At 41.9% G+C, this 25,630-nt stretch overlaps 1 protein-coding gene across 1 annotated transcript in view; it reads left to right on the top strand.

The window, feature by feature from the left end:
• Nucleotides 1-25,630, top strand: part of MAP3K15 (mitogen-activated protein kinase kinase kinase 15) — a 93,795-nt gene that overhangs the window by 60,160 nt on the left and 8,005 nt on the right. Inside the window, exons 12-20 of the mRNA XM_037046357.1 lie at nt 5,618-5,667; nt 7,801-7,896; nt 9,431-9,515; nt 11,311-11,444; nt 13,620-13,747; nt 16,059-16,189; nt 16,406-16,511; nt 20,512-20,669; nt 24,802-24,985. Coding sequence (XP_036902252.1) covers nt 5,618-5,667; nt 7,801-7,896; nt 9,431-9,515; nt 11,311-11,444; nt 13,620-13,747; nt 16,059-16,189; nt 16,406-16,511; nt 20,512-20,669; nt 24,802-24,985 — 1,072 coding nt within the window. The remainder of the gene's footprint in view (nt 1-5,617; nt 5,668-7,800; nt 7,897-9,430; nt 9,516-11,310; nt 11,445-13,619; nt 13,748-16,058; nt 16,190-16,405; nt 16,512-20,511; nt 20,670-24,801; nt 24,986-25,630) is intronic.

Genomic DNA, 25,630 nt, shown 5'->3' on the forward strand with positions numbered 1-25,630 from the left:
CACCAACCTCTGCCCTCCATGGAGCATCAGCTGTGCAGGGGCAAGGTGATGGTACTCCTACATGGTCTTTAGCTGTCCACTGGGTGTGTTGGCTCTGAGGTTTCCCGGGCATTGCAGGCCAGGATCAGCCCCAACCTGTGTTTTGCCCAGGGCCACCCTGCCTGAGCTGTAAAGCAGTCTGACATGGCTGCTGCTTGTGCTGGACTTGGAGATTCCCAGATGAAGCCAATCTGTGACTCTAATCTGGCTGCCTCTAGGGCTCACTGAAGCCAGTTGTTGCTTATTTGATAGAATCTAGGAGCCAAGACCAACCATTCTTAAGGAAAAGAAGCTTGGATGAGCCCATAAGTTGGGTGGGCCTAGAGCCTCTGGATCTCCGAGGTGGGTCACACATTGTTAGCTAGGTTGATGGAGTTTCAGATGTGGCACCAGCTTGCCAGCTCTGTGAGGACAGGGCTCAGCAAAGGGACAATGGTCTCTGCTCTCCCTGATGCCAGACGCTTCAGTTCATTCCTGTATACTACTGGTGCCCTTCCAACCACCACTCCAGCGTTGTGGCTTGGGGAGCAAGTCTGAGTAGGTGAGTCTGTGGGGGGGTTCTCCAAGAGGAACTGCTTAGGGCTCCAGCATCCTCCTCCACCAACTCAATCGCTGCTGGTTTTCACAGCCAGAAGTTGTGGGGAATTATCTTCCTGGCATTGGCACCCTGGACTGGGGGGCCTGGTGTGAGTCTGGAACTCCTCACTCCTAAGATATCCCTCCCGAATTTTTATCCACATGGGTGTGGGGCCAGTCTGTGCTCCTCTGACCAGTATGTATGGATGTAGTTTCTTCAATTCTGTAGTTGTCAGACTTCCATTCAACTCGATTTCTGATGTTCCCAAGTGATGGTTGTTATATATTTTAGTTGTAATTTTGATGTGGTTGTGCAAAGAGGGGAGCCATGTCTGCCTATATCACCATCTTGACAGGAAGCTGTGCAGTTTTTTAATATATCAACTATACCTCAGTAAAGGTATAAAGAAGAAATAGTCATGAATGATATCTCAAGTTGTCTTAGTCTGCTTAAGATGCTGTTACAGAATACCATAGACTAGGTGATTTGAAGAACAGAACTTTATTTCTCACAGTTCTAGAAGCCAGGAAGTCTGAGATCAGGGTGCCAGCACGGTTGGAAGCCCTAGTGAAAGCCCTCTTCCTAGTTTGCAGATAGTGGTCCTGCAGTATCTTCACATGACAGAGAGAGAGAGAGAGAGAGAGAGAGAGAGAGGGAGGGAGGGAGGGAGGGAGAGAGAGAGGGAGAGAGAGAGAGAGGGAGAGAGAGAGAGAGAGAGAAGTCTCCCCTGTCTCTTACTTAGAAGGGCACCAGTCCTATCATGGGGGCTCTACCCTCATGATCTAATCACCCTCAAAGGCCCCAGACTGCAATAGATAAATTTTCAGGGACACAAGTACTCAGTCCATAATACAAGCCTAAACCAGTAAACTTGTGTAATATTTAACAGTGAAGCAACCCTTTTCTCATTGATAGTAGAATCAGCAGCCAATAGTGAAGATGAACTGCCATAATGTGCTTGGGTTTTTTTCCCTGCCCTGTGTGTGTTAAATATTTGAGGGCAAAAGAGAAGAATTAAAGATATAATAAAATACATATATGGTTTACATACAGATATATCTCATGTGAAGAATGCATGTGTTGAAAAAATACGATGAAGATTAAATTTTTAAAAAGAGTACATGTGTTTTCTATTAAATTTTCCCCTTTGGGTTTTCTGATCTTTTTATTGGTATTACATACACACAGAAAAGTGTATCATTCGTAACTTGTGGATTTGGACTAAATGAACACACTTAGGTACTCGGTGCAGGTCAAGAAAGAGACTTCACATCCAAAACCCCTCTTTGTGCCTTCTTTGTGCCCCTCTCCAGGCACTGTCTCCATGGAGCACCCTATTCTTGGTGTTGGAATTCTTGTACTAGAGACTAATTCTGCTTATTTTCTTTCTATCATTGATGCCACTGTGATACAAGAGAATTTTCAAAATTTTAACCTGTAATCTCACTATTCCATTGATACAGGTACAAAACACCTCATATTTTGACAAATACTTGTGGAAAAACTAATTCTATTAAAATGACTCTTGCCCTGGCTGGTGTGGCTCAGTGGATTGAGCACGGGCCTGCAAACTACACGATCGAGGTTCAATTCCCAGTCAGGGCACATGCCTGGGTTGCAGGCCAGTTCCCGGCAGGGGACTCACGAGAGGCAACCATACACTGATATTTCTCTCCCTCTCTCCTTCCCTTTCCCTCTAAAGATAAATAAATAAAATCTCTAAAAAAATAAAAGACTAAAAATAAAATAAAATAAATAAAATGACTCTTCATACTTTTACAGCAAAGTGGTTTTGGTCTCATGGAATTCTACAGACTTTGCCCACTTAATCTGAATCTTATGATGGTTGCTGGCCCTTAGTGGAAATTTCCATTGGTATATATACTACAACAGCTTAGTAGTTGTAAATGTTTTACTTTGTTTGCATCTAGTTCATAATAAGGAATGGAAAAGAACTGTATAAGCAGCAACTGTTGGTTTTCCTTGACTGATGAAATGTTTTACACAAGCACTTAGAGTTGTCAGAGCAAATGTCTGAGACAAATATAAATTCTGTTTTTTCTTTGAGAGGAAGCCTTTGCTTTTGCCTTCATGTGCAGTTTTGAAATTCTGCAGATTTTGAAAGCAAGCAGATTTCCCTAGAGCAGTGATTTTTCAACCAGTGTGCCGTGGCACCCCAGTGTGTTGCAAGAGGCACACTGGTGTGCCACAAGAATTTTTAAAATATGCAGTACCTGACTAAGTCAGGGGCACACTGACTCCTTTCCCTTAGAGTGTCAAATAAAAAATGACAACAGTCAACACAACAATAGCCATCCAGTGTGAATGAATAAAAATTATAACCTATTTTTGTCAGATAGGCAAAATATATATTTTTTGATGTGCCACAGAATTTTAGTAATTAATTTAGGTGTGCCATGACATGAGAAAGGTTGAAATTTGCTGGTGTAGAGTGAAATGACATTTCTCTACACGATGTTGCATTTTTTTCCCAGTGGGCTATGGCTGGTGGGAGAGACCACACCCATGCACACTTTCACCCACATGCAGCATCTCTATAAAATGAGATTAACTTGTGGTTTATTAGTGAAGGGTTCAGGAACTTATGTTGGTCAAGGTTTAACAACCAATTTTCCAAGGGACATGGGAGAAAAGGGCTGATTCATCTTGCTAATTTCTCTGGTATAAATTCTGCTACTGTGAGCAGTTTTAAGCAAGCTGCATTGGATCACCAAACATGGGGTTAGGAAGAGAGGTGCAAAATTGGATGTCTCAAGCTGGCACAAGCTGTACACAGCACACTGGTGTAAGGAGGCTCCGCAGGGCAGGAGAAAATGCACACTTCTCCCTCAGCTCCTCATGGGCCTCAAAGTCACCAACAGACACATAGTAGCCACCAACACTGTCCACACATGCAGGGCTGCTGGTTTTGGGAAGCCCTTTCTGGGGGGTACCTTTTATACTCATGTCAGAAACAGGACAAACTTGCACAAGAATGCTATGCTCTTAACACAAGTGTCACAGGCAGCCAAGATTACTCCCCAAAAGTCTGCATTTTGTGGATAGCAGCATAGAAGCCGAGTAGTGCCTGGAGGATCCTGGAGCCATGATCTCCCTCATGAGCTCTCCAGCTTCCTCTACCACTAGCCCCTCACTCAGTCCACTCAGATCCCTCCTTGCTGGGCCCCAAACATGCCAAGCATACTGCTACATCAGGGCCTTTGCACATGCTGTTTCCTCAGTCTGGTACTGTTCCCCTAGGTGTCTGCATGGCTGACTCTTTCACCCCCACCCTTTTTTCTGTTCAGAAGTCATCAGAGAGATGTGCCCTGAACATTGGGTTTAACAGCATGACCTTCTACCCTACCTTAATGCCCATCCCTGCTTATTTACTTACTTTTGTAGTGCTTTTCACCCTCCACCATGTTATTAATTTGCTATGCAATTTATTGGCCATCTCCCTCACTCTAATGTAAGAACCCTCAGGGCAGGGACTTTGTTGTTCTCTGTCACGTCTTCAGTGCTGGTTCTCATAGTAGGTACTTAATCAACCTGTATGAATGGATCTTCTCCCATTGGGAACCATCCTCCCTCTGTTTCTGTTCTCACATCCCTAGGGTGGCAAGAAGTTTGTCACACGATTGCTCGTGGCTGTTCTCCTAAGCCGTATACTCAGTCATTTGGCTCTTACACTTTTCTTCTCTAGGGGGCTTAGCTGGTTGGTCATGTATAACATTCCTTAGACTAACCAAATGTACTTTCTTTTAAATTTTTTTATTATTGTTCAATTATAGTTGTCCCCATTTTCCCCCCATTACTCTCCTCCACCCTACCATACTCACCTCCCACATTCATTCCTCCCCCCCTGTTGTCTTTGTCCATGGGTCCTTTATACATGTTCCTTAATAATGACCCTTCCCCATCTTTCCTCCATTATCCCCTTCCCCGCTCCCCTCTGGTCACTGTTAGTTCGATCTTCATTTCCATGTCTCTGGTTCTATTTTGCTCACTTACTTGTTTTGTTGATTAGGTTTCACTTATAGGTAAGATCATATGGTATTTGTCTTTTACCACCTGGCTTATTTCACTGAGCATAATGCTCTCCAGTTCCATCTATGCTGCCTTATTTAAAATTTTTGTTGTTATGTATTGACATTGTAGCCTATGGCTCTCCTGAAACTGAGATTTTGGTCATTCCTTCTGAAGCTGAGTTTGTGCAGAATTTAAGGACAGGGAATAGTGGTGGAGGGAGAGGACAGAGTTGTTTTTTAAAAGCATGTCTTGTACAGATTGAAAATCCGGTTAGTCATGGTAGGCTAGCTGCTAAAACAAATAGCCCCCAAATAGCAGTGTATGTACATGAAAAAAGTGTATTATCTCATGTCCTATCCAGGTTGGCTGGGTTCTATTCCATCTTGTAGTGAATGAGAAAAGATAAAATAGAGTACTTATGTGGAGGGTGCTGTGAGCCAGGTCCACAGCTCACGCACACCCCTCCTCTCACATCCCATTGGTCAGAATATCATGTGGCCCCATCTCGCTTCAAGGGAGGCTGTAAAAAATGTTCTAGCTATGTGCCCAGGGAGAAAAAGAAACAAAGATCGGTGAACACTGACTAGTATTTTCCACATTCTTGCTTCTCCAAACATTTTTTCAGGTCACTCAACTTAGTTGGGCTATTCTCATGCTCATTTTAGAGTTTTCATGATATGTTGATAGAAGATGAAAGGCCAGTCACTATGTACTTACTATGTGCTTATTGTTTCTATTTCAAATTTAGATCATTTGCTCTAAACTGGGTTAGAGATAACAAATGATTTTTTGTTATCTCTAGAAACATTAGAAAATGTTTCTGGTGTTCCAAATTATGCTAAATATATTGTTCTAACCCCTACACCTCTATTGAAAGTAAAATAGCAGAAGTTATTGACCATAGAATTAAACTAAAAAACAATTTTTTGGATGGATCAAGCCACTGACTTTTGTATTTGATCCCTGCAGCAGCAATCTCTTACATGGAATTTCACAGCCACTTCCATTAAAGGAATAAGGTAAGATCATAAAGGAAAATGTAATTTTTAAAAATATAGATAATGATAATGTTTTATTACTTTAATGTTTCCACTTATTTATAATATGTGATCTTGTAATTTTTAAAAGACTCCAAAATGTACTTTCCTCTTTCGTTGCCTTATCTGAGCTTGTTCATGATGTATTGCTAGTAAGGACTTCTTGTTATAACAGAGTAGCTTTTTTGGTATGCAACAGACCAAATTCTGTTGTCTGAAGCATTTTTTAAAAAATGAAGTTAATAGCCCTGGCTGGTGTAGCTCAGTGGATTGAGCACGGGCCTGCGAACCACACGATCACGGTTCGGTTCCCTGTCAGGGCACATGCCTGGGTTGCAGGCCAGTTCCCAGCAGGGGACTCATGAGAGGCAACCATACATTGATATTTCTCTCCTTCTCTCCTTTCCTTCCTCTCTAAGTGATAAATAAATAAAATCTTTTAAAAAATGAATATTTTTATTTTTAATATTTGCAGAAAGAGAAAGTATTTCTTCTTTGATCCAGTAATGTGCAGATATTCAGGGACCCCCCCCCCCAACCCTCCCCAAACTAAAGCCTGGAGTTACTTGGTGATGACCCTTGACTGTGGTCTCCTGGACATTGTTATTAATGAAGAAGTGGGGCTGTGTGTTCCAAGGACAGGTGTGTTGCTTGCTCTTTGGGTCAGAAGTGGTGATTATTTGAGCCTAAACCACGTGGCTGCACTCTTGAATCTCACCCTGCCAGCACATCTGAGAGTAGGTCCAAGTCGGAAGTAGATATGGCTTGTAATCCCTCTTTTGCTGTTTGACCTTGGAAAAGTCACTCAGCCTTTCTAGGTCTCAGTGTCTTTTAGTTTCCATCAAAGTAGGGTCTTGGACTGCTGCTCTGTATCCTTTCTCTGATTAAGGCCATATACCACTGAGTGAATTACCTGTTATCTCCAGGCACAGTATGATCCTGTCCTAGACATATCAATGTTTAAATTAGGATAATGTTTACGTTGCTTTAAAGGAAGAGAACTGACTTAAGAACAGAGTAGGGCATTTGAATAATACTATTCAGAAAAATAACATAGTCCAAAAAACATTGAATGTTTTAAAAAATTTATTACTCAGTAACTAAGTTGTATGAGAACATATAGTAAAGAACCTTCTGTTTGTACCCTCACAGAGATACCTCTTGCTGCTGTGTCAGCCATCAGCAGGGATGTGCAAAGGGCCCAGGGTGAATCAGACCCTGGGACCAGTGTTGACATGAAGAACATGTGTTGAACATTCCTATTGCTGTCCAACTGACTAGTAGTTCTTTATGGCTTGGTTTTCAAAACTCACTCATATATAACCTAGTCTTAATTCTTTTTGAATCACCTGGTACAGCTTGAGCTGTGCCAACTCAGTATTTGTTATGCAATTCATGATTTATGAAGAATGGTCAAAAGTGCTATGGATCTCAGGAAGAGATTATTTAGAAGGGCAAAATGAGGGCCATTGTGTGGCTTTGGCCCAGTGTGTGTAAAGAATTTTTCAGCAGAGAACTCCATCAGTAGATGGAGTGTAGTGATTTTTTTTTGGTCACTGGATATGTTCAGACAAGCTTAATTACCTCTTAAAGAAGCTATAGAGTCAGATCCAGACCTTGGTTAGGGATGGATCAGGTCACATTTAAAACCCTTTCTTGAATTAAGATGTCATGTTTATTTCTACTTGCCTTGTATGGCTACAGATACTGTGTCCTGATATTTTTGAAGTCTAGAAATTCTTTTATTATGATAAATTATTTCACAAATACCTTTCTTGTCTTTTTTTGTAAAATTATAAACTCTTAAAGACAGAGACCATATTTTATTCCCTTTTCTGCTGCCCAAATGCTTTGCTTAGCACTGAATACATAGTACGTTCTTGATATACAATACAGTCAGTTTATGAATACAAACTCAAATATAAGCAAGATAAATGTCCCTACTATTTAAATTTCATACAGAAATAAAAGTCAAATTTGGGGAATATTTGTTAAAGCAGTGATTCTTAAAAATTTGTAAAATGGAAGAAAATCTGTTACTAGATTTTTCTCAAAATTTTAAAATTAATATTGTAACATATAAAAGAATCATCTTTATGTTTTACATTTTTACAGCGTATCCAGGTTTGATGAACGATACTGTTTTCTCTTCGTCCGTGGCAATTCTGATGACTTTCAAATCTACTTTTCCACCAAAGAGCACTGTAGTAGGTGAGTTATAGCTGATTCAGGTATTTGCAATATAATTATGGTGAATCATTTAAAAAAGGTCTTTGCTGTGAAAATATTTATTTACTCTGCTGCCTTTCCTGAAATTTTAACTTATGGAAAATTATTTTTACAGCTTTTTAAAGATATGATACACATACCATGCAATTCACCCATTTAAAGTATACAATTTAATCTTTTTAGTGTGTTTACAGTTTTGCCATCACCACAATCTATTTTTAGAATATTTTCATCACTCCCAAAAGGAACCTAATATCTATTAACAGTCACTCTCCATTTTCCCTCTAACCCTGGCCCCAGGCAACCATTAATCTACTTTCTATCTCTGTGTATTTGCCTGTTCTTGATATTTCACATAAAATATAATTTGTGATCTTTTGTGACTGGCTTTTTCCACCTAATCCCAAATTTTCAAGTTTTCAAGTTCTGTGTTGTAGTATGTACCAGTACTTCGTTTCTTTTTATGACTGAATAATATTCCACTGTATGGATAGAACACGTTTAATTTATCTGTTCATAATTTAAAGGCATTTTAGGTTGTTTCCACATTTTATCTATTATAAATAATACTGCTGTGAACATTTGTGTGCAAGCTTTTGTGTGGACATGTTTGCCTTTCTCCTGGAGCTAAATTTCTGTTTTCTTAGGTCTAATAGTAACTCTCTTTAACCTATTGAGGAACGGCCAGACTTGTCGAAATTACTTTAACTTGTATAATATTCTTCCCTGTCATCTTACCAGAGTCAAATCACTTGTATGCAAATAAACTACTACCCCAAGTCTAGGAAGTGGCTGATATGGCCTAGCAGCGTTTGTGAGAAAGATATATGGGTAATACTTGATAATTAAGCTTAATCTGTGTCAACAGAATGATGAGGCGACCTTGTGCATTTTCGTCTCATACCTCTCCTATGTAAGACCTTATTTCTCACCAATAACTGGAGTGTCTACAACTTAAAAGATGATGGTCCCACTGTCCTTAGCACTGATTAAATTATTCCTAGAACACTTGTCACAGGGCTAGACTTGCAGAGTATTACAAGGACACCTTTGAAGAATTATCTGTTAGTGGAATAACTCACAAACAAATCCTGGCGGAAACATTGAAAGGGAGGAAAGACTTATAGGGACATAATGAAATTATATCCTTTTCTAGTGGGCTGTTGTGTAGAAAGGGAATTCATTCTAAGGAAAACCTTAGTTCACTATAAGTGAAACATTTCTCATTGAGTTTTTCAAACAATGAGCTGCCTTGTGAGGTAATGAGTTATTTGTCACTGGAGGTGTTCAAGCATCAGTTCAACAACTGGTGGGGATGCTATATAGAGGGGATCCAAGTATCATATGGGTATTTGAACTAGATTAGATAACTATTAAAGTACCATGTCAAATCAGTGAGTGGATTGATTGTTCCCTGAACTTGTAAAAGGTTGGTTTATATCTAATTACAGTTTAATGTAAAGGTAGGGAACAAAAGTGATCATAATTAGCATTTTTGTGACATTTGCTGTTGTAGGTTTTGCTCTTTGGTCAAGGAGATGATAAATGCAGAGGACGATACAATGGAAGTAGAGGGAGAGATGGTTGAGGACACCTTAGAGGTGAGTCACGGAAGACCTAGAACATGGAAAAAGTTATTTATTGTATCTTTGATGCTTAAAGAAAATGCCCTATTTTGTGTGAAAAAAATTTATATGTATATTTAAAAACTCATAATGAATGAGCTAACCATCACTATCTATGACTTTCAGAGATTAACTTTAATGCCTCTCTATAAAAAAACTTTACTTAGGGATCCTCTCAGCTAAGATGTTTAAGAAAAATATGTCATGGACTAGACTAAAATTTCCTTTGGGGCACAACCTCAGGAAAAGTTTTTTGTCTAAGCCAATTAATAATGTTTGTAAGATTAAAAGAGAAATAGTTGACCAACTGGAAGCAGGCTTTTTCACTTATGCCTACAGTGACTTTAGTTATAGCTACTTGCACATAATACATTAAATATAACAATTTAAAAATCATTTTTGAGAAAGTAGGATATCATAAGCTCTATTGAATAGCACAGTTGTAGTCCATCGCTATACATATATTTAAATCTTATGCAATTATTCAGATTTGCCATTAATTCAGGTTCTCCCAATGATTACAATTTAATGAAATTTTATAATACTTTCAAGTTAGACTGAAATTAATTCCTTGAGGCTTCTTTCAGGATAATATCAAAGAGGTCATTTTAATAATAGAGTTAGGTACTTGAATTCTTAGCTTTGAATCAAAGTTTATTGTAGAAATGAACTGAGTGATGTAGTTTGAAGATAACAGATGTGGGGCAGAGAAAGGTGTGGGATAAAAAGGCTTTATGGAGCAGGCTGATGATGTCTGCTTTAATTGGACAATAATGGGGACCCATTAATAAATTTAATTGTCACGAGCACCACCAGAAGTAAATGGGAAGAGACATGCACGCATGTTGTTCTGTGCACTTCTGTAACTCGACACAGTAGAGCATAGGAAATGACAGAGAATCTGTTGCTGCTTTTGCTTTACATAAGTATTGCTCACCCTAGAGTTCCATTTGTTTTTGTTTTTTTTTTTAGATTTTTATTTATTTATCTTTAGAGGGAAAGGGAAGGAGAGAAGGAGAGAAACATCAATGTATGGTTGCCCCTCGTAGGTCCCTTGCTGGGAACTGGCCTGCAACCCAGGCGTGTGCCCTGACTGGGAACCGAACTGGTGACCCTTTGGTTCGCAGGCCCATGCTCAATCCAGAGCTACATCAGCCAGGGCCCATTTGTTTTAATCCTTGAGAAGAAATAAGTAGATTGCAGCTGTGCACCAACTTTTGATAAGTTTTCAGGAACAAAATGGCAATCCTAATTGTAGGCCAGTTTTCGTGGTATGTGTAACACTAGGTTTATACACCTAAAGGTGGGGACAACCCCACATACGTACTTTGCATTAAGACAATTTCAGTTTTAACTGACCTTCAATTATTTTCTGGGCTATAGAAGGAGGTTTGTTTGCTGACAAGCTGATAAGAGATCATGCAGGAAAACACTTACTTGGGGTAGTTGACATGCTAGGAAGCATTTTTAAATTGCAACATTAAAGTGGGGAGAATTCTCCAAAAGGTGAGCCAGCTAAATTCTTATGAACCATATTTTTAAATTTCTTGGATTCCATTTCATAAAATCATTTTATAAATATGTGGGTAACCAAGAATTCTACCTCTTTAAAGTAAGTAATGAAAAGAACATAACCTAAGAAATGTGACCTGCCTGATACTCAAATAGCATTATTCATACGTTTTTAAAAATTACAGGACAATGTTTGGGCTTTTGTGGGGGCTTCTCCATAAGTAGTGTGCTTTTTTTAATCTTGCTTTTCCTTCTTTAGTATGAGTATGACTACGATGCAAGTGGTAATCGGGTTATACTGGGGAGAGGTGCATATGGGATCGTGTATGCCGGAAGAGATCTGAGCAATCAAGTACGGATAGCTATCAAAGAAATCCCAGAGAGAAATAGCAGGCAAGTGGGGCGGACCTTCCACATTTCTTCATTCACCACTTCTACAACGTAATCCTGTGTCAGATGATTTAAGGATGAAAGCATATGTCATAAAAAATTTGCAGTTCTCTTGTAATAAGGGTGATTTATGTTCTGTGCATATTATAAATGCATTGAGGAAATGGGACTATTTGATTTAAGAGCATGTGGACTGCAGTCATATTTTAAAAGAAAACTGGTCTTATTTCCACCCATCATCTAGGTCTGCAGTTGTACGTTTTTACGTAGTTGTTTGCAAACATTTAAAATGTGACTCTGTTTTAATTCACATTGTAACCATTTTAAATGGCTATTATTTATTCAGATATGTCACTACAGAAAATTAAATGTGGCTAAAAAATTAGATTTTTGCCATACAGACTTCTTTTATACCCAGCCCTTCAACATCACCCATAGATTTTGGATTTATTATAATCACTAGTAATACTAACTCAATTTCTTCAACATTTTTAGAGTCTAATGAAATGTTTGCTTCATTTACCCTAATTCTAAACAAGTGCTTTGCAGTGCCGATTGTGAAGTGTTTTTGTAGAGAATCTACATACATAGTTAATAGCCACAGCATAAGAAATAATAGCTGCATGTTCCGTAGGTCTGGTCAGACCGTATCTGCAGTGTTGCCTTCAGTGATGGGCACTGATGGCCATGTGCTAAGACCCCTCCACCAAGGTGGTTGGTGAATTATTAGGAATGGCTAACAAGTGATTTCCAGCAGCTCTAAGACCCTTCATCATTCACTGGTTCTTTCATTCATTCACTTTCATTTCATTCCATTGATTTATTTTTAATGGGATTTCATCATATTTAAATTATAAGGCAAACTCTTAGAGGAAGTCATTCAACTTCTTTCAAGGTTAAGGAAGATTAAATGGCTTCATTAAGGTCACAAAGAAACAAGAGTAGGATTCAGTCTCTTGAAGTTATAGTTCAATATTCTGTCTCTTATTCTCACAATGGCTAAGGTGTTGCAGTTGGTGTTTTGGGGAGGTTTGCAGGCATGTACCACCACCTTCAGCTGATTGCTATAGTTGTTTCAGCTTTTTATTGTTCCTGAGCTTTAGAGCTAGAAGGAACCTTAAGAGACTGTTTTGTCCCATTTCCTAAATTTATAGGCTGAATTTAGGATATTAAGTACCTTCTCTGTGGTAGATACTGGGCTGGCACTGGGGCCTGAAAGTTTACTCTGATACTGTCCTTATCCTAGGGTGCTCCCAGTTTGGTAGGGAATGCAGAAACCTTGCCTGGGAGCCAGAGTGGTGAGTGTCATAATAGAGGGGTACACTGAGTGTTTGTAGAACATAGGAGAGGAATGAATTACTTCTCCTGGGTGAGTTGTGGCGAGTTTGAAAAAATAAATAAATATTGAGGCGGTCCTTGAAAGATGACTGAGTTCATTTGGTAGGAAAGGAGGTCAAAACATTCTTTGCTGAGGGAGGAACAAAGCTAATAAGCACAGTGTATTCAGAGAACAATGAATTGTTTTGACTTGAATGTAGGATGTAGGTCAGTGGAGGGTCTTGAGATGAGGCAAAAAATTTAAATAGATAGTCTGACCTGAGTTTGAAGATCCTGTGTACCATGTCAAACAATATGGTCTTTATGTGGACTTTGTGAAGGGAAGTGAAATGATGAGGAATATATTTTAGGAAGAGGGAATATGGTAGTCAGGGATAGAATCGACTGAAGAGGCCAGAGGCTAGAACAGAAACGTCCCATAGGTGACTTCTGCTGTAGTCTGGAGTGAGTCTGCAGAATGAGACTAGAAGGCAGGAAGACATAACCTTCTAGAACAGCACCCTTCACGGGGACTGGTGAGAGAAGTCAAGGATGGTTGGAAAATTCAGGCCCTAACAAACACTAACAATAGTAACAACAGCAGCCATTTATTGAATACCTACCACACAGTAGGCACTCCACTGGGTGCCTGAGAGGTTTGACACACTTTGGCCCTCAGCAGCCCTATGTGGTATTATTACTGCTAATTTACAAATGAGAAACTGAATAGGCTCATTCGAGCCAAGGGAGAGGTTTCTAGAAAGAAGGGATGACCAGCATCAGGGCAGGTACTGGTGATATGATGTGGACCCTAAGCCCCAGGGACTTGATAAGTGACGCTGGGTTTGTTTTTCCTACTAGGCAAACCCAGTCTCTTCACGAGGAGATAGCCCTGCACAGGCACCTCAAGCATCGCAATGTTGTTCAGTACTTGAGCTCTATTTCTGAAAATGGCTACATTAAGATATTCATGGAGCAGGTGCCTGGTGGTGAGTAGTCACTGAGTCTGGTGTGACACTCTGAAAGTCACTGATGGAAATATAATATACATGTCATTATCCATCCTACCATTTAAAAATGACAGACCTCTCAGATGTGGAAGAGCATGTACTATTCAGAGAAAAGTTTCCATTGTTAGTAAACAGTCTATTTCTGGTTTGTTAATTCAATCATCAGACATTCATTGAGGGTCTACTGAGTGCCTGCCACTGGCTGAGTGCTGGAAACAAAGATGAATAAAGCATAGTCTCTGGTCTTGAAGCCTTCACAGTCTAGGAGCTAAAAAGGTGGTTTGGACATTGCAAAACAGTATGTTGACAGTGAAGTCGAACACCAGTGCTTTATCTACAAAATCCCCAAATGCAGCAGTATGGCACAAGAATAAGAAGAGTTCCTTGTGTCCAGAGCCAGATCATCTAATTTAAATTGGCCCTTTCATATGCAAATTATGTAACCTCAGGCAAAATCTTTACCTTACTGTGCCCTCAGTTCTCTGATTGACTAAATGAATTGTAAAACTGTAGTAACAACAATTACTATAATATTTGGTCTATCCACTGCTGGAATTATACCCTAAGAACCCTGAAACACCAATCCAAAAGAACCTGTGCATCCCTATGTTCATAGCAGCACTATTTATGATAGTCAAGTGCTGGATGCAACCTAAGTGCCCATCAGTAAATGAATGGATCAATAAACTATGGTACATTTACATGATGGAATACTATGCAGCAGAAAGAAAGAAAGAGAGAGAGAGAGAGATCCTACCCTTTGCGACAGCATGGATGGAACTGGAGAGCATTATGCTAAGTGAAAGATGCCAGGCAGTGAAAGACAAATACCATATGATCTCACCTTTAAGTGGAAATTAATCAACAAAACAAACAAGCAAATCATAACCAAAGACATTGAAATTAAGAACTGACAGTAACCAGAGGGGAGGTGGGAGGGGATAATGGGGTGGAAAGGGGGAAGGGTTTTCGGGAACATCTTTGGACAGATGGACAAAACCAAGGCGGGGTAGGATCAAGGGTGGAAAGTGGAGATGGCTGGGGTGGGGGGATGGGGGGAAAATGGAGACAACTGTACTTGGACAACAATAAAAAATAAAATAAATATTTGGTGTAGTAATAATTGCTAGGGTAATATCACCCTTTTCTTTGTGGAGTTTTGAATGGATTAAGTGAGAAAATATATGTGTAGCTCTTAAAATGGTGCCTGGCAGAAAGTGAGAACTCAATAAGTGTTCATTTAAAAAATAAGTAATAAAATAATTATAAGGAATAATAATGATAATTATTATCTCAATACAAATGTACAAATTTCATTCAACTCATCTAACCAACAATTATTAAGAGCCTACTATTATATGAGGAGCCTAACTATGTATATTAAGACTTAGGGCAGTGGGCTTGATTTTGAGGCTTACATTAAGAAGAAATAAAGTTGCTTCTTCCCTCAGTTTGCTCACAGTCTAGCAGAAAATATGTCAGTTGCTGTTCACATTAATTGATATTCCAGGCATGAGGTTTAAGGATGATAGTAGATGTCTGCATCCCCTTTTGCAGATGGGGAACTGAGGCATAGCTAGGTTCCTCACATCTTTGAGTAAGGGGGAAAGCCGAGACTGGCTGATACCTGGGAGCCTGCACAATGCCCTTTGAAACAGATGACCAGAATAAAGTGAATGGAGGTTTACTTTGGGCACAAAGGTTCAATGTTCAACCCCCCATAGGGGGGTTGCTAAGATGGCTTAGTCCCTATGAACTGGCATTGGGTCTTATCACAATGAGGACAGAGAGATCCTGGTCCCTGTCACCCTACAGTGCTCCTCCCTCTGGTCCTATTCATCTCTGAACTCAGGGAGAGATGTAAAATGTGGCTTTGTGGCTTTGACCCAAGCCGAATGGCTGAGACACTTGTCCAGGATGTACAGTGTTGGACCAGCCCTCCCAAGGTCATAGAGCATTGCTGCACTCTCCTTCTGACTTTTTGCAGTTGAGTAGAGCTAAACCCGAAAGTGGCTCTGGTGAATTTCCAGGGTCACAAAGGAGTTCTGATTCACCCTCCACCACCTCCAGTCAGGCTGATCCCCTTCCGGTCCCTTCTCTGGCTGTGGTGCTCACACATCTGGGAAACAGGAACAGACGGGGAGTTAGAGGCATTGCATTTAGCCCAGCTATAGAGATTTTGGCGTGAGTGCTTACATTAGGATAGAAACATCACCTGACCATGTTTTTCTGAACTCTTAGAATTGAATCTTCATCACCCTGATGAGTTTTCTGCTGTGTCCATTTCCAGGAAGCCTTTCTGCTCTTTTGCAATCAAAATGGGGGCCGTTAAAGGAGTCCACCATCAAGTTTTACACCAAGCAGATCCTGGAAGGCCTTAAGTATCTCCACGACAACAAAGTTGTGCACAGAGACATAAAGGTACTTGCTTGTCTGAGCCAAAGAGGTCTTGTTAGTAAATCTCAGATCACACCAGCTGCTGGTAGTGTCACCAAAGGGAAAGGACTGAAGCATGACAGTCCCCAAAGTATAGTCTGGGCTTCTTAGACACTCGTGACTGTTTCTTAAGGTCCAAATTTGCTTTGTGTTTGTTTTTTGAAATGACTTTAAGTGTTTGATGTTTTTCCTTTTCTAAAGGGTGATAATGTTCTGGTGAATATCTATAGCGGAGTACTGAAAATCTGCGATTTTGGAACATCTAAATACCTTGTAGGAGTGAAAGCTTGTATAGACACTTTTGCTGGTAAGCAGAACAGAGCTTGGCCTGTGGGGAATTGATCATTGAAGTGAAGATGTGTTGTCCCCAACTTCAGATTGTTTGAACTTTGTCATAATGATGCCTCAGCCAGCTACTGTGGCAATAAGATTACCTGATTTTCTTCTTTGCAGTCGAACCTTGGGTGGGTGTAGTACTCTGCTTGAGGTTTTCTGGGGGTTTCTAACCAATCAGCAAACTGGTAGCATCTCTTTTAAGTTAATAGTATGTAATTTGGAATTGTGGGTAATTCTGAACAACAGTATTCCTCAGACAACTTAGTAGGACATTTTATTGGTCTGTCATAAAAATAGCCTGTTACTTGAGTGAATTCTGGTACCTTGTGCTTTGATAGGATTACGTTTCCAAGGGCAGGAATATGGTACTCTTAAGTGGGTTTGAGGATTGTACTTTCTCTTCCATGTGTCAGTGGTGGATCATTTAAGTGTTGAGAGGGACTGGATTCACAAAGTGGTCTAAAACTGCCAGCTAGCTTTCCATTTACAAGACCAATGAGTAGAATGATGCTCCATTTATAAGACCAATGAGTAGAAAGGGTACCTATGGCTTTTTAAACTCCTGCTTAAAAGCAACTATAGCAGGAACTTTCATCCTTGGAAAGAAATACTAATTTTGAATAAGTGAAGATTTATAATCCCCTAATACATAATAAAAGGATCACAAAGATCATGCTTGATGGAATTATGGAACAGTGCTTGTGATTTTATAGCTCTGAAATAAGCTATAAAAGCCAGATGACTGTTCTCTGTTCCTATAGCACCAAAGTATACAGTGGGCAAATTTGGCCTGAGCTTGGGAAGACTTTTCTTCAACAAGAGAGTTGTTGTATGTCGGCCATTGGACGCCCACAGTAGAGACACACTCCCTCTCTAAAGGGAACTTTCACACATCAGAAATGACTTCTCAGTTGTAAAACAGGGGAAGGTACATGTACCTCAAAATGGAAAAATATTACAACAAGGACTCCGTCATAATCTGGCAAAGGAAGAGTGTGTTGAATTTTCATTCATTGTTTCTGATATAAATCTACATGTATCCATGGGTATAAGAGTATGTACATATGTATGTATGGCACATTTTTTTTACTATCTCAATTGAAAATAACATATATCCTCTTCTTTGGAAGGTACCATTTAGCTTGGCAATATGTAGCAAGAAGGACTCTGATATGACAAGAAGTTATTTCAAGACATAAAACCCCCAACAATTTATCTCATAATTAGCATGCCCGAGGAGAAAAAATTCACAAAGACGTGTATAATTCATTATTGCATATCACATTTTCCCAATTAATTGGCTTAGGAGGCATGGATTTTGCATTGCAAAATAAATCAGGAGTGTTTGGGGAATAATAAAGAAGTCTCATTTTGGGAAAGAAATTCCCTTGCATATAATTACTGTTTGCAAAACAGAGCAGTTCTGTTAAAACATCTTAGCCTGTTGGTGGACAAGGCAGGCCTTTTCCACACAAATGCCCAGAGGCTCTTGGAATCAGGAAGGAGAGTCATAGGCTTCTGTCAGCTTCTTGGCCTAAAACCCTCTTTTCCCATGTTCCTCTAAAGGGTTTTCATGTGTGTGTAAACAAGCTAGAACAGAGGAAGGGCCTTTATAGCCAGGGTCAACCCCCTTTGCTTTTGTTTATTGACAGTGTTACTGAGGTATGACTTACATACCATAGAATGCACCCATTTGAAGTGCATACCTCAGTGGTTTCTAGTCTGTGTTCCTAGTCATGCAGCCATTACCACAAGCTAGGTTTTGAATGTTTCCATCATCCCCCCAAAGGCCCTTCTGCCACTTTGCAGTTAATCCAAATTCTCACCCAGCCCCAGGTGAGTGTTGATGCACCCTTTGCATAGAATTGCTCTGGGGATTTCACAGAAGTGGAATAGTATAACATATCTAGTCCTTTGCATGGCGCTTCTTTCACCACAGTCTTTCTGAGGTTCCCCTGTGTGCCTGTTAGCACTTGGTTCCTTTTCTGACTGAGTAGTCTTCCATTGTGTGGCTAGACCACATTCTGTTTATCCACCTACCAGTTAGTAGTCATTGGGATTGTTTCTACTTTGGGGGGCTATTGTGAATGACACAGCTGTGAACTCTCACACACAAGCCTTTGTATGGACACATTTTCATCCCTCTTGGGTCGATACGGAGGAGTGGAACTCAGGACAGGAACCCTGTTCTGGTCTATGGCTGTAAACATCCTTGGTTCAGATTCATGCTCAATCGCTTGCTAGCTGTGTGGCCTTGGGCATGTTATTTAACCTCCCTGTGCCTCAGTTGCTTCACAAGTAAAACCTCATAGTATCTACTTCATAGAGTTTTTTGAGGGTTTTAATGAGTTAATATTGGTGAAGTGCGTTGAGTACCTGATTCATAGCAAGTGCAACTGAAGTATTTGTGAAATAAGTGTTACTTCGCACTTAGAAGTCACAGGTTATTAGAGCCATCAGGAGCCTTTGAGAGAATTAAATTTGGGGGCATAACTCACATGTTAAATGTATTGGACTCAGAGGGTGTAATCATAACAGCCATTTTATTTTTGTCTCCCACTGCCCTTTATATCCTGCCCAGGGCACCTGTCCTTTCCTGTGACTTTTCCAGCCACCATTAGATAACAAGGGAAAGTCTTTTTTTAAAAAAAAACATTTAGTTTCTTATTCATTTGTTTGCATTTTTCTATGACAATTTACATTTAATATTCTATATCATGTTTAGATGTTCAGCATAGTGGCTAGAAAATCATGCACTTTACACAGTGGTCCCCCCAGTGTTTCAAGTATCCACCTGACACCATACATAGTTATCACAATATTATGGACTATATTTCCTGTGCTGTACTTTACATTCCCATGACATTGTGTCACTACCAATCTGTACTTCTTAATCCCTTCACTTTTTTACTCAGTCCCTAAAACCTTTCTCCCCTCAGACAACTCAGAGAGGAAGTCTTAGTGGCACTTTGAGAAGCTAACAGAGTCTGCACACCAGACTTGGGAGAGCTCCAGATGCCATACTGGTCAATGCTCTGGTCATCGTTAAAGGGGCAGAGTCCTCCCCTGTTCCTGCTGGCCCGGTGGCGGCGGACAGCACCAGAGTTGGGATGTAGAAGAACCCTGGTAGAGTTCAGTTGCTCTCTTGGATCACTTGCTCTGGGGGAAGCTATGTCTGGAGCCACCCTATTGAGGATTACACTAGAAAGAAACTGGAGGCTCTTCCCAGCCCCACATGAATGTGTGGGCTTGGAAGTGGATTCTCCATCCCCAGTTGAACTCTCAGATGACTACAGCCCCCACTGACATCTTTGCTGTGGTCTAAGATGAGACAGCCTGGGCCAGGTCCACCCAGCCCTGCTGTTCCTGGATTCCAGCAGTCAGAAATTGTGTGAGATCCTAAGTGTTGTCTTAAGCTGCTGAAGTTTGGGGTAATCTATTATGTAGGAATAAATAACTAATATGGATGTGGTAGAAGAACTCTGCAAATTTGCAGAAGAACTAATCTTCCCTGGTTCAAACCAGGCAGAATAAGCAAGTTGTTATTTATATTTTTGAAGCCCTATGTGTACATACCTGTTATAGTACTTGTGATATTTTACCATGGCCACTATCAGCACCATCATCATCACCATGTCTGTCTCCTCCACTAGGCAGCTCCCAAAGGTCCTGCACTGTGTTTCTTAACATTGTGGTGTCCCTCTTCCTGGTGTGTGTTAATATGTGCTTATTAAATTTGGCCTGTTTATCCTTCATGGGGCTGAGCAACCTTCTCTCAACATGATTAGTATTAAAGGAAGACATGTTGCATGTCTCTGGGTAAAAGATGCAACCACATCATTTATGCATAAGATCAGGCCCCATCTGTCATTAATAGGAGAGTTAAAGTTCACACTCTTGTTTACTAATGATCTGCTTAGTTTTTATACAATAGTGTGCCCACAGTGTGTGTTTTACTTTTTTTCCAATAGGCACTCTGCAGTACATGGCACCTGAGATTATCAATCAAGGACTTCGCGGGTATGGCTCCCCAGCTGATATCTGGTCCCTGGGCTGCACCGTCATTGAGATGGCCACTGGCAGGCCTCCATTCCATGAGCTCCATGATCCTCAAATGGCATTGTACAAAGTAAGACATGTTTGGTGATTTAGGTTGCTGATGTTGGGGAAATGCAATAAAAATCAAAATGTCCTCTCAATGCAGAAACTCCTCCACAAAGATAGAAGAGAAAGGAAACAGTTTTATTGTAGAACAGGCATTCAACCAGATGTGCTGTGCATCATAGGCAATCTGCTAAGAGATGACAAAGACAGAAATAACTGTCATTCTTTTTATTGAACCAAATGGTACAGCTCTTTCCATCTGTGTTCTCAAGAGAAACGCTAACTAGCTCTCAGGTGCGAGGGCTGGACAGCGCCACTGGTCACAGTAGCTCACCAGACATTCATTGGGGTGACCGTGTCTGTTAGTTAACAGGCTTTATCCAAAGGAAAAATAACCTCAGATCTTGAAGATAGGTGGCAGTTGTGAAGCGAGGTGCCACTGAAGTTGGGCTGTACTCCAATAGACACCAGGAGATAGAGGCATCTCCTCCGTGGGGGTGTTCAAAGACATGGCTCCTGGGTCCTTGAGAAAAACAGTCCCGGCGAGAGGCTTACTTACCTTTTTAAAACGTTGACATATACCTCAAAGGGGGAGAATTTATAAGTTTTCTAAAGTAAATATTCTAAGAAAGGAGGGATGCCTCTTCCCTCATTTTTGCAGGACAAGTTAAGCCTCTTATTTTGAATCTGTATTTGCTCTTATACTGGGTAAGACTCAAAGTCCACATGGGTCTGTATCTTTGGAGAACAGGTTTCTGAGTGAGTTTGGGACAGGTGGAACTTTTGAGTATCTGGTTGTCATTCTGAAAACCCTCCCAGAATTAATTTAAACCATTATTAAATAAATCAAAATCATAAATAAAACCCTTCCACAGCTGGCAGAAAACCCATGCACACAGAGGCCCACGTAGGACCATTGGCCACTGTGGGCGGGGTTTTACCACTGGGTATGCTCCCTTGAGGATGTGACATACTTGCTAGTGACTCCAAGGGAACCTGATGCCAGGACAGCCCTGGGTGTCCAAGGTCAGGTCTGCAGCTTCTGTCTCTTGTACACTTGGAAAAGTTGAAGAGGGCTATAGTCTTAAGAGTCCATTACCAGCCATGACCTTGCATGGAGCCTTTTTGTTTGGTCCAAGGCTAAGAAGGAAGGTCAAAGGAGCAAAGGTCAAATGGCCACTGCTTATGGACAGTGAGGTTGCAGTACATACAAGTAGCCTGATATAATGTGATTCTAGAATGTGATTTTTTCCTTCTCGCTTCTCAGCCCACCTGCACGTCTGCTGGGCCTCTAGCTCAGCCTAGTTGCCAGAAAGAACTGAAAGGCACAAGTTCATGTTTGTGCCCATGAGCCAAGTCCAGCCCATGGTGCTGTGAGTGCTGTGGCTACTTTCCTCAAGCCCAGCCCCTGCAGAAGGTTCTCAGAGCTCCCTACCCTCCCAGCAGCTGTCAGGCAGCTCTAAAGCCAAGAACTCAAGTTGACAGGTTTCCTTTGGCATCTGCAGTCCCGATAAGACCCTGACTACCAGGGCTTGAGGACAACAGAGATCTCCCCTAGCCCTTCATGTCTATCCATGATGGAGCCAACTGGGGCCATTGAAGATCTTACCTGCTGCTTCAGTCACAGGCCTCAGAATGAATAGTAGCTGGTGATGAGAAAACCATCAGGGTCAGCCTGAGAGCCATGGCTGGCCACTGTCTGATCTGCTCTCAACTACCTGCAGCACTCAGGAAACCCATCTGGAGGGTTGCTCAGTTCGTCCATAGGGCATGAGTTACTCCCTCTGTCTCTTCCTCATGTTTCTGGTTAGCTAATTAGCTATACAAAGTCTTTGAAAATATATTGAGTTTTTAGGTTGGCATGTAAGGTCAGCTTTTTTTGCAAACTAGAAAGCGACTATTAAATAATGTCTCCTGTATTCTCTCTGCGAAGACTATAGAAGTTATTTCTGGAACCCCTACAATCCTTCAGAAAAATTTCAAGAAACTTCTGGGTAGTGTTGAGAACAAAACCCGTAGGGGGTTCCTGCCCCCAAAAGTGGCTGTTACGGGTTTAATTGTGTCCTCCAAAAAAAGATATATTGAAGATCTAATCCCCTAGTACCTCAGAATATGACATTATTTGGAAACACAGTCTTTACAGAAATAAGTTAAAAAGGGATCAGTCACATGGGCCTAATCCCACATGACTGGTGTCCTTATAAAAACAGGAAATTTGGGCATAGGCACAGACGCTCACAGAGAGAACATGTGAAGAGACACAGAGAGGTGGCCATGTGAGAGTGGAGACAGAAATCGCAGTGATGCATCTGCAAGCCAAGGAACACTGAGCATTGCCAGCCCCACCAGAAATTGGAAGAAGAAAGGCAGGGTTCTCCCCAAGAGAGAGAGCTTGGCTAACACCTAGGTTTCAGACTTTCAGCCTCCAGAGCTATGAGACTAGATTTGTTATTTTAAGCCACCCACTTTGCCATGGCAGCCCTGAGAAACCTTTGAGTTAAGAGTGAAGCACCTGTAAAAGTAGTGTAGTTGCAGGGTGCCGGGGTGCAACCCATGTTTGTTTTCTTTCTGAGACCCAGGGGAGCAGCTGCCCCTTGCCTCTTTGGGTTCTTGTCCTGAATTTCTGTCTCTGGTCTCCCTAGTTCTCTCATGTCCCTACCCCTGAAATGAGGAGTGCCACCTGTAATGCACCCTGCATTTCAAATCTTGGGGGTTGAATTCCACCCAGTGTTTAATGTTCTCAAAATCCAAAACTTGTTTTCAAATTTGTATTGTGTTAAGAACACGTAACATGAGATTTACCCCTTAACGGACTTTTCAGCGCACAGTAAGTACAGCCTTGTGGACTCCAGGTGTGATGCTGTGTAGCAGGTCTCCAGAACAGCCTCATCTTGCTTAACTGGAACCTTATGCCTGTTGGTTAGTAACTCCCCATTCCCCCCTCTCCCAGCACAAACTCTTGAGCCTATGACTAGCAGCGTGTCAGAAAAGGTAAGTGCATCCTGGTCGAGGGACTTGGGGATGTGAAGTCGAAAGGCCGTTCTCTGCAGCTCCCAGATCTTGTTTAGGGTGCAAGGGAGGCTTTGCCAGACCCAGGGGTGCTGAGGAGCTAGAAATGGGGTGGATCTGGGGACCAGAAGGGCTTACCCAGGACTTACCTGGTAGGCTTCAAAAAGATGCAGGGAAGATTGCAAACTTTAAGACAAGAACTCTAAGAAAAGAGAGCTGCCCCCTATGGGCACAGTTATGCAGGATGGGTTATGCAAGATAGATGAGCAGGGCTTGTGGAAGCATTGCCATGTCACAGTGTCATGTGACAGCTCAGTCCCAACCTCTGCTCCCCTCCACAGGGACAGAGAGCCTTTAGCAGGACAAGGATGAGCTGACCAGGAGTGGGAGCAGAAATAGAAATTGTAGCAGGAACCCGAAGAGGAAAGGGCAGTGCCCCTCCCTTGGCCAGTTGTACCCTATGGGGATAAGGGTGCGGTTCATGAGGGACTGGCCTCCAGGTTTGGTCTGCACGTGTTTTACAGCTGGAGGTAGAGGATTTGGCCTGCGAATGCACAAACACTTAGAGGTCAGTAGGCCGTCCTTTGGGGACTCTGTGTATGAGGGAACAGATCACTGATGCCTCTGGGCTTCCTCAGTTAGAGCATCCTGCTGCAGGCTCTGGTCCCAGCCTCATCTCAGTTATCATCTGTGTAACAAACCACCCCAAAACTATACACTAAGAAAACAATCACTTTTTATTTCCCATGATTTTGTGGCGTGACCATTGGCTCTCCTGCTGGCCTTACCCAGGCTCACTTATGTGCTGGCTTGGCTGGGGCAGGATGTTCTCAGAGGCCCTCACCCACGTGGCCCTTCACCCTGGGTGTCCCCCTCAGCATGGTGATTTCAGGGCTCCAATACGACTTGCAGCAGAAGCCCCAAGGCTTCTTAAGGCCTAGGCTCTGAAACTCCCCCGTCATCATTTCCCCCACAATCTACTAGGCAAGGTCTAAGAGGCCAGTGGGGCTTGGACACAGGTGCAAATCATTGAGGTGCTGTATTCCCAGCCCCTTGGGATGGCAAGTGGGGAGCTTTGTATTGAAGGCATGTACATTAGGTTCCCTGAGGCCTCCCTGTCTTATCGATCGCCTCTCCCTCAAATGCAGGTGGGGATATTTAAGGTCCACCCTGATATTCCGGAAGTCCTTTCAGCTACAGCCAGAGCCTTCCTTTTACGCTGTTTTGAGCCAGAACCCCGCAGACGTGCCACTGCCACTGACCTGCTCAAAACCAGTTTCATAAGCCAGGTGAACAAATGCAAGAGGACCCAAACGGCTCTCAAGCCATCAGGTGAGGCCTACCAGGACAGCTGGGTGACCCGCTCGGCCCCTGGGTTCTGTGTTGAGAGAGTGACAGCTCTCCAGAGCACCGAGTGAGCCCATACTGCACCTGTTTTTGTGAAGAGTGGGGTGGTGCAGCAGGTGTGGGCTTGTCAAAACACAACCAATGAATGTCCCTTGATTTCCTGATGGCAGGAGCCCCACAGGTGACAGTGATGCCTCCCCCGCAACCTTATAAAAGTCTTTTTGGGGATTGTGTCAAGGAGGGAAGCCAGAGGGGCCCTGGCTGGGGTTTTGTGTCTTCCCCACCTTCAAGGCATAGCACTTCATTTTAGGAGCCTAGCCCATTCCCTTGTGCGGCTCCTTACCTGGATTAAAGGGCATGTCTGGAGTTTGCCTGCAGCGGTTGTCCTGTAGTCCACTGTAATCAAGCGATGTCTCCTAAGGCAGTAAGTCCTACTGGCAGGGACCTAAGAATGGCCCCTGAAAAGGAAGGCATTCTTTTTTCCCTGGTGTGGCTAGGGTCTGAGGCAGAACAGAGCGCCTCAGCATATTGCTCCCAGAGTGTGACTAGCTACATCAGTGTTGCTCACAGGCTGGTCAGAACCCAGAGCCTTAGGCCATCACAGACATGCTGAAGCAGAAACCACATCTT

Source organism: Sturnira hondurensis, unplaced genomic scaffold, assembly GCF_014824575.4.
Source record: "Sturnira hondurensis isolate 20B ecotype Veracruz unplaced genomic scaffold, ASM1482457v3 Scaffold0005220, whole genome shotgun sequence".
Taxonomy (NCBI): domain Eukaryota; kingdom Metazoa; phylum Chordata; class Mammalia; order Chiroptera; family Phyllostomidae; genus Sturnira; species Sturnira hondurensis.